The sequence below is a fragment of the Eriocheir sinensis genome, chromosome 51, assembly GCF_024679095.1.
Source record: "Eriocheir sinensis breed Jianghai 21 chromosome 51, ASM2467909v1, whole genome shotgun sequence".
Lineage (NCBI taxonomy): Eukaryota > Metazoa > Arthropoda > Malacostraca > Decapoda > Varunidae > Eriocheir > Eriocheir sinensis.
The window spans coordinates 1,062,758-1,072,618 of NC_066559.1; the positions used below are offsets into that span (position 1 = coordinate 1,062,758).

Sequence of the window (9,861 nt, forward strand, 5' to 3'; positions counted from 1 at the left end):
CAACAATAAACTATCAATCAATCAACAACAAGGGAGAAGGGAGGAACATGCCATCCCAACCCCCAGGCAGTACAGAGTGTGATTATACAACTATTAATACATGTGTAGGTAGCGACAGTAAAGACAGTACTATAAAAATCTTGGCAAAAAAGAGAAAGGAAGAGGAGACTTAAAGAAATTTAGAAACTCAAAAGACCCAGACCAAGAAAGACCACAGACCTACAACCTGCAACAATAAACTATCAATCAATCAATCATGTTCCTCCCTTCTCCCTTGTTGTTTACCTGCAACAATAAACTATCAATCAATCCGATACAAAGGCCTGGATGGGGAGAAATCCCGAGCCACCTGTGACATCAAGATCAAGAAAAAGCTACATGAGGGAGTGCCGTTACAAAGGCAAAACTCCCGACCGACAATTCAACTGGGTGTTACGTGACTTGCTTGACCCAACTGTGGCCAGCTTGCGTGGTTTGTTTGGCGATTTTTTTAGCTCTTCCATGTATAAGGGGGCTGGTCAGGCCGTGGTATCTAACTCTAAGGCCCCGGCAGTACACAGGTTACTTGCGGCTGTCGTTGTAGTTATGTCCCCGGGGCAGGGGCTAGATCCTGTCAAGCTGGCCAGACGTCTATAGGAAGGTCTGTGTACATTTGAGGGCTTGGAAGGCAGTGCTGGGGCAGGGTGGCGCGACAGCCCAGCAGGTGCTCTAGAGTTGGTCAATAAATGTGGAGCCTGGTTACTAGTGGTTAGGGATGCTTTGAGGCTGGTGCGGAGGGAGTGGAATCTTGGGCGGTAAATCTTCGGAATAGCGGCTCCTAACGGGTGAGCATTTAGGGCACGGTGTGGTGGTAATTACAACCTTTCTAGCACGTACGACGGGGTTTTGACAAGCGGACAGGTGTGTTTATGTCACAAGGGGTGTATTTTTCCACGCAGGCTCTTCCCTTTCTTCACCCCGAGCTTGCAGTCTCATCGCCCATCGACTTGGAAGAAATCGTGAGGCCAGCGTGGAAAAATACACCCCTTGTGACAAACACGCCTGTCCGCTTGTCAAAACCCCGTCGTATGTGCTAGAAATGTTGTAATTACCACCACACCGTGCCCTAAACGCGCATCCGCTAGAAGCCGCTATTCCTAAGATTTACCTCCTGGGCATTGCAGCGGGAAGTGTTCTGGAGTGTCAGGCTGTGTGGGGCACCATGGGCAGTGTGGGTCCTGTACGATGTTCAGTCTGTGCAGGGCTGAAATTGGTTATATTAATACGCCCACGTCTTGCTTCCTATGCAATGAAGCACTCAGCCGTTGTCACATGTGCCTGCTGTTAACCTTCAAACCTCCCAGAAAACCAAAGAAAAGAGTGGAGATCAAAACAGCTGTCAAAATAGCCATGAAATGTGTGTGAGGAACAGTCTGGCCGGGGTGGTAGAGTAAGCAAATGCGGTGATACGTATGTAATGTGATGTGTTATATGTTTTATAGTTATTCAGTTCTTGTTTAATTAGTTTAGACTGGGCTAAGGAGGTTTTTGTGTTGTAATAATGACTAACGATTGTCACTTTTTTTGGCTGCAGAGAAACATTCAATTTTTATATGACACCGTGAATCCATTAGTATGCAAACTCTGTGTATCTAGAACTTGAAATTCTCTACTCAACTTGTTAACTGAAATTTGCATCAGTCATAAATCACTCCACTCACAAATTCAGATACAGGAGCACATGTAGGCTACTTAGGGCATTTGTCTGGCTGGTAATGAGACTAATTCTTTCAGGAGGATGTCTTGGTTTCCGAGGTTAAGAATTGCCCATTTACTTCTGGGCGCTACAGTGGGTCTGGGGACTGCCTGCATCTCCTCAGGGTAAGCATTTTGCCTAAAATAAGAAGAAAGCACTAACCTACTTAGAAATGGAAAAGATTATTTTATAAGAAAGCAAAGAAAGTTAGCAAAAGAATTATGACTAGATAAGATTCCACTTCCTAGTTATTTTATTGTGTACATACATTTTTCATTATAGTGTAGTGGAATAAATGCTAATACATATTTAAAGTAAATCTTTGGAAAAAAATGTGAGTATGGGACCACACAGTGGCTGAGGGATTTGGATCTTGGAAATGAGCATTGTGATGATCCTGCATTGTCCTGAAATGCATCACAGTACATATAGCGAGGCACCTGTAAAGATTTCATCACTCAGGTGGCCATTTCCCATGAAAATAACTATTGATCTTTAATTTACTTCTTTAACTATACCTTTACCTCCAGGAATGTTATGGCCAGCAGCACTGGTGGTGGTGGTGGGCAGACCAGCAAAATGATGTACGACTTCCGCACCCTGGCCTCCGTCAGTGATTGGGTGGAGTCCTCAGACACTGTGAGGGAGCCCGGCATGTCCAAGGGGGCGTTTGTGCTGCAGGTGATTCTAGTCCTTAAGGCTGAGGAAGGTATAGGTGCAGGGCATTCAGTTTTTGTATTGAACATGTATACTTTATAATTCTTTGGTATATATATTTGTGCATCTTGTATATTGTTTTCATACTGTTATTATATTGTTCAGGTTTAGTTTTCTTATTGAATCAAGTTGCACAGACCGTAACTGAAGCTAAGGCATGACATTCATTAGCATTCTTGGTTTAATTCACCTCACAATCAGTTAGTCATCTTTGTGGTTTGCTGTTCAGTGTTTCTTGCACTGTTGATTTCTTGTCACTTGGTGAAAACAAACACTAGCTGAACTGATGCAGCTTTAATCAGAAATTCCTTATATTTTATTTACCGTGAACCGGGGTGACTTTGGACAATTTTCAAGTTTTTTTTTGCTTATGAAATTTTTGTTTCTAGGTCTAGGATCTATGCTGAGTATGCATTTACTCTGTATTATTAAGGGCAATCATTACATGGTGCAACATTTTCACGAAACTTAATAGTTTTTGTGCTAAGTGAAAAAATATAGGTGTCCGAAATCACCCCATGTCTGGGGGGACTTTGGACACCCTTGAGGGGACTTTGGACAGTGGCTATATTTCATTGGGTTTACGTATCTGAGCCTGTTCGCAGATTCCGGGGATTACTTCGGACACTTGAACTGGGAAAAGAATTGGCAAAATTCTTGGGAAAAAAGTTCCCACATTTCAGGTCAGTAGTAGCAGGGAAGTAAAAAATGATCAATAATTTTGAAAAAAATGTTATTACAAAAAAAATTATAAGATGTAGAGCAGTTATAGTTTTTTTGGGGAAGCTTAATGATTACATAATCACCACAAGAAATTTTTATAATGGTAGGGCAACATTCAAGTGTGTTAGGGCTCCTTGAAGTGCACACTATTTTACATCTCTTTTATCATGATGCATTTAACACGTTAAGCGCCATTAGCCAGTCCTGGAACTCCACCGTGGCGCCATGATGTTTACCACGCTGTAACGGTCAGTGCTGTGGCAGCAGCGGAGCGAAAAGGTGGGTATGCATTTTGCTCCTCAAATAGAATCTCTTAGACCCGTTAAAATCCTTGTTACACGGGTGGTACATATGGCGATACATTAGTCTGAGTACTTCAGCAGCGCCATATGAGCCACCAGTGGTCATAATATTCTATGGTGCACCCGTGGCTCAAATGGCGATATGAATACTATTCATGTTGAATATTTTAGTAACTACGCTAAAAGAGGTTCGATGCAATAAATTTTAAGTTTTATGCTTCACAAAACAACACATGTATATCTTAATATTACAGATACCCTTCAATGGAGCCTCATCAGTTTTATGGACATCACAAGATGTCGTCATCTTCCGATGACAGTGACGGGGAAAAAAGTTATGAACCGTCACCAGAGGAAATGGATTCAAGTGATGAATCTGATGCAAGCAGCATATGTGACCCAGATGATGATACAGCAAGTGTATCATCAAGTGATGGAACCGTGAATGAACAGCCTGCCGCTTCTAATCACACTGCATGGCAAAACATCACTGCAGGCACACGAGAATTTGTATGCACAGCAAGCGAGCAGATACATTACAATTTACCATCATCATCTGACAGAGATATTCAACCCATTGATGTTTACAAGCTTTTTTGTACTGATGAGGTTATTGATTTGATAGTTATGGAAACTAATAGGTACTTTGAACAAACTGCAGCTGAAAAGCCTATTACACGGCTCTCTAAAATGAATGCATGGAAACCAGTAACCTCCAAGGATATTCAACAGTTTCTTGGAATTCTTATCATGATGGGCTTAAACAGGCAACCAACATTTGATTGTTACTGGGCTAAAAGTAAAATGTATGGAGTAGAGCTGGTGAAGAATGTTATGCCAAGAAACAAATTTGAGCTGATCTCGCTTTCTCCATTTTGCTGACAACAGCCAAGATGAAAGTGACAGATTGTACAAAGTAAGGTCACTCATCAGACTTCTCTGAAAGCTTGAAAAAGTTACACCTGGTGAAAAGGTTGTCATAGATGAAAGCCTAGTTATGTTTCGTGGCAGAACAATATTACGACAATACATCCCCAACAAAAAACACAAGTATGGCTTCAAAATATATAAACTATGCTCAGTTGATGGATACACTTGGAAATTCAAGATATACAAAGGAAAGGGAGACACTTCTCAAGATTTAAAACATTCAGAATATGTTGCAATGTCACTAATGGAAGGCCTGTTGAGAGAAGGTAGGACTCTGTATATTGACAACTTTTACTCTTCTGTAGCCCTGGCTAGAGTCCTCCTAGAAAAATCAACATATGTGTGTGGAACCTTACGGAGTAACAGGAAAGAGAATCCTAAAATCGTAACAGACAAGAAACTGAAAAAAGGTGAAGTTGAAGGAAAAGAAAACTCAGAAGGCATAAAAGTTCTAAAATGGAAAGATAAGCGCAATGTTCTGATGCTAACAACTGTTCCAGAACATACTGCTGAAAAAGTGACAACTGTCTTGAGAAGAGGCACAGAGGCTCAGAAACCACAATCCGTCTTGGATTACAATGCTGCCAAAAAGGGAGTAGATTACTCTGACCAGATGTCATCCTATTATTCACCCTTGCGCAAAATTCGCAAGTGGTATAAAAAATTAGCATTTGAGCTCATTTTGGGAACAGCAGTAGTCAATTCCTTCCTGATTTTCAATAAGTATCATGCAAAGAAAACCTTGTCAATGAAGGAATTCCGGGAGTCTTTAGTTCTTTCTCTTACCACAGGAATTCCAACAGAGAAAATAAGCATTGGAAGAGAGTCTCTCTCTCTGGGAGGTAAAAGATCATCTCATTTCCTTGTTGAATTGCAGGGTCAATGCAGAACAGCAAGAAAAAGGTGCAGAGGGTGTTATCAGACCCTTAGTCTAAATGAAGGAAGTGTAACTGCAGCTGCAAAAGCTAGGAGAGTAAAAACTGTATGTAATCAATGTGATGGCAGTCCACATCTGTGTATCCCATGCTTTGAAAGAATTCACTCTGAATGAAGAAAGTGTTTGTAGGGATAGAAAGTGTTTTGTACTTTGATGAGTGAACAATACTGTTTGATACTTTTTAATCTGCTATTTTTTTACTGCAGAATGTAAGGAAATGTAAATGAAATTCAAAGAACACTGTGTTTATAAGGAAAAGAAGTTTTTTTATTTTAGGGTAAAAATGTTAAATTTTCCTATGCATTAACATCTTTCAATGCTATAGTTTTGAAGAAATAAATAAATAAACTATCACTTAGAATATTTGTGTTTGCATTTTGCCTACTATTTTGTTAGAAATATTGGTTGAAAAGGAAGAGAAAAAAAACTCATTAATGTACCACCGGTGGTACATGTGGCGACTATTGAAAGTATGAAATGTACCATCGGTGGTACATATGGCGCTTAACGTGTTAATTTCAACTTGTCAACTTTTTATCCACTTCTTGTCCAAAGTCACCCCGGTTTACAGTACCATCCACTTTCATTGTAGTTTGCCTATTTTTTGTCGCACTGCTCAACATTGTGTCAGTTTTCTCTCAGACGAACTTTCCTTTGCTCTCTGCCTTAAAGTATGGGTCTCCATCCTTTTTATGTTTTTAGTGGAGCCCAAAGTGGATGGTTGTTCATTTACATGTTTCCTTCAACATGAAGATGCTTTTGATTTCATTCACTCAGGAATTCAATTTAAGACACTGCAGTGTACAACACTACTGTCTGCAGAAGCACATTTTTTATGCTTGTTGCTCAAGTGCCAAGATGTCGGGGAGGCTGATGAGCAGAATTTCCACAGTAAGCTGTGCAATATGATATGCAGGCCTGACCAGGCAGGACCAGGCTGGTCAGATGTGATGGTAATGTGATCTGGTTTGTGTTGGTAGCTGGTTACCATTCAATTACCATTGTGTGTTGATGTATGCTACTGGCTCCTCTTTCACCCCTCTCTCTCTCACTTGGGTCATACGAGGTGTTGAGTATAGAAAGGGTGAACTCTCCAAGAGTAAGTTTTGGGAGACCACCCTTACTAAATGTTGCACCCCACGCCAGGGCTGGGGAACCAAGATTTGACTTGCCTTCTTTACCTGCTCTTTTCAGTCACAAACTCACCATTTCTTGGCATAGAAGAAAGGAGCATGTGTGTGGTGGTACCTAAAATCCAATTTTCTTTTGGTGGTGAGTTCACCCTCTGTCCTCTAATGGCCTCATACACTACTACCCACCATGCTGTGTTGTAAATTCTGTGATTGTAGAGATCATGAGGAGACCCCATGTAGACAAATTGCTTTATTGCACTCAATCCAACAACCCTGCTGTATGCTAATCCCCAACATGAATATTTTACCTTAGCAGAGGGGAAAAAAAGACATGTGCAGTTGTGGTCAAAAGTATTGATTCACTTTACTCCATATGACTTGTTAACACCTTTTCACCTAGCAAGGCACATGGGGTTGGAGGAGAGTGGAGGGCAAGGAAGAATGGATGAAAGAGGAGTCAATTTACTTCTTGCTGCCTTCTTGTCATTTACATTCATGGTATCTTTCAGAAAACAAAGCTCTTCCAGAGGGCAGTGATGTTCTCCATGCTCAACCCTCAACCCAATGGTGCCGGCTTTGTGGGCTTCTACACTGACGACCACTGGGACCTGGGCGCCTACTCTGGGCTGGAGCTGAGGGTGCGCAGCCAAGGGGACAACAGGGTATACAAGCTGAACCTCCGGCACAACAGACAGGGGACGAATGAAGTTGCATATGAAACCTTCTATGAGGTTAGTAATGTAATGTAATTCCTCTCAGCACACTCATTGCTTTACCTGCCAGCTCTTGTTCAAATACTTATCCACTCTTAATTCATTTCACCGGTGGTCTCCCCCTGATGCCCCCTCCCTTTACGGACAGGCTTTACAAGAAGGCATCACTGTGGTGTAGTGCTTGTATTGCCTAGCTACTAATCTGCCTGCCTGAGTTTGATACCAGCTCAGGGGAGTCAGTGCCCAGTCCATCCAGCTGTTCATCCTCCTTTTCAGGTTTGTCGATAAATGGGTACTTGGCGAACCCAGGGAAAGTTAACTGTGGTAACCCAGATATCACACCTGCCTTGTGTCAGAGCAATGGGTCCTTACCCACCACAGGCTCAAAGGCCATTGAGACAGATAAGCAGTGAGGCCACATGCAGTTTAGCGTATGCCTCTAACTTTAACCTTACCATCTCACCCACTCTTGTGGGGTTTGGGTACATGCGTGTCTTGCCCAACTGTGGTGGTGGCGTCTCAAATGCTCACTGGAGGTCAGGCTTTTTCTGTCGGTGCAGCTGGACTTTGGTGTTTTGCCTGCATGTGTATTTTGGTCCAAAGGGAGAAAACCATGTAAAATTTATACTCTCTCCCCTGAATTTTTATAATATACAGATTATAATCTATTAGTCTTAGAACACTAGGTTCAACTTTGATATGCAACACAAGGGAGGGAGTTTTACAGAAGTATATGCCATCTATAAGAGGTTAAGACATCTATATTATTTAGAAAGTTATTGGAGATTTTGTATGTGGCCTCAATCAGTACAGCAGACATTTCAAAGAAGTGGCACGGAGAGATCAGCTAACATTCATATCTGCAAACAAGAAACATTAATACATTAGTTTTCACGGATCTGTAAGATATGTCATCTGATTAATTTATTTTCCAGGTACCTAAAAATGAATGGACAAATGTTGTCCTTCCATTTAGTGCCTTCAAGCCCTACTGGCGTGGCCAAGAGGTGCCCAGCGCCGGGCCGCTCAACACGGCCAACATCACGTCTGTCACGCTGCAAATTGTTGGGGGAGTTTACAGCGACTTCAAGCAACACGGGACGTCATCTTTGGAGATCGACTATATCCAGGCTGTGGTGTAATTTTTTTTTCACCAACACATTCCTCGATCTTTGGAATAAGTTTTTTTATCTTATACAAGTACCATTGGTTGCTAAATATGAAAAAAAAAAAAAATGGTACCAGAAAACAAATGTACAGAGTAAGCCAACAACATGAGTTAGAGAAATTAAAGGTTACAAAGTTGTGAAACCAGGCACGAGTCTGGTTCCTTCCCTCAGTATAGTTTGTAGGAAAGTAATTCCTGCCAAACAGTGCTAAAACCATGCTAATGTAACAAAGAACTTACCTCAAAGAATTAGTGGCGAGATGATGGAAATATTTGACTGTTGTAAGTTACACAGAAGTACTATATTGACTGTTGTAAGTTACACAGAAGTACTATACCCAGTATGTATCAGAAAACAATTTGCCGGAAGGCAAGGCAAGTCTAGGACTTTAAACTTTGGCTGCTTGATACTAAAAACAATTAGCACACAAGTCTGACGAGAAAGTTTTCACAGGAGAAGAGTTTCTGGAGAGCCGTGTATATATATATATATCTCTCTCTCTCTCTCTCTCTCTCTCAAATAGGTAAATGCACACACACACACACACACACACATTTGAAAAGGTTTTGGTAGAAGTTTTGGGTATTATCACAAAATCAAAAGAAGTACAATTTTACCTTTATTTAATTCCATGTTACAACTAGGATTAGATAGGCATTAACATTAATATAAATCTTAATTGGTTTATAAAAAGAAAACAAAACACTGGACTTCTCTCTGAATAATTATAATAATGCCACAAAGTCAAACATTGAGCCAACATTCATCTTCAATTATTTTTTGGGGAAGGGGGTCATTTTCATCTCCCCCTCTCCCCCAGAGATTAAATACAACTGTGCTTACTATGTCTTTTTTTCTTTTCCTTTTCCTGTTAGTGACTTTTTTGTAATGTCATCTAGATATCTAAATGTATATACCCACTACATACATATTTTTTTGTGTGTGTAGATTAATAAAAATACACCAATTACATCATTCCTTTCCTTTCTTATTCCTTTTGTTTTCTAGTGCTTCTTCTTATTCCGACTATCTCCTCCACCTCCTTCTCCTCTTCCTTCATATTCCTCATCCGTGTCATCTAGTGGGTTGGACATCCTGACAAAGTTCTTCTGTGGTTGATTCTTAGACAGGGTGATACGTATGGGTTTTGGTTTCTTTGCCACGCATTTGGTGACCTCTGTCAAAACGTGACCTTTCCCCCATGTGGTGAGGTAGCGGAGTGCATGGGTGAAGGTGTTCTCAGTGGCCTTGCAGTTAATTTATAAACTTTGTATCCCCTCTGTGGCATGTTGCTACAGCCGAAGGCTAAGCAGCAAGGCATTGTTACATTAAAAGCAGCATACCTCAGTTCAAAGTCGGCGCGGTGCTCGAAGGGCCAATAATGGCGCCCAGCAGCCTTATACACAGGGCCGCCTATCAAGGGACTCTAGTCTGGACTCTGCTGGACCATTGAGTCTGTGTGGTCTGGATACCTATGTAAATCTCTCTCTCTCTGAATATAT

The 9,861-nt window shown here is 41.2% G+C and overlaps 1 protein-coding gene across 3 annotated transcripts; it reads left to right on the plus strand.

Moving 5' to 3' along the window:
* Positions 1-322: 322 nt before the first annotated feature.
* LOC126982479 (uncharacterized) lies at positions 323-9,331 on the plus strand. Of its 3 annotated transcripts, none has more exons than XM_050834537.1 (5): positions 323-472; positions 1,774-1,860; positions 2,266-2,416; positions 6,987-7,208; positions 8,126-9,331. In XM_050834537.1, the coding sequence occupies exons 2-5, from the start codon at positions 1,778-1,780 to the stop codon at positions 8,330-8,332; spliced, it is 663 nt and encodes a 220-aa protein (XP_050690494.1). In that variant the 5' UTR covers positions 323-472; positions 1,774-1,777; the 3' UTR covers positions 8,333-9,331. The 3 variants fall into 3 exon arrangements, with proteins under 3 accessions (XP_050690494.1, XP_050690495.1, XP_050690493.1); XM_050834538.1 differs by lacking the exon at positions 323-472 and adding an exon at positions 566-640; XM_050834536.1 differs by lacking the exon at positions 323-472 and adding an exon at positions 1,164-1,429.
* The last annotated feature ends 530 nt before the right edge of the window (positions 9,332-9,861 follow it).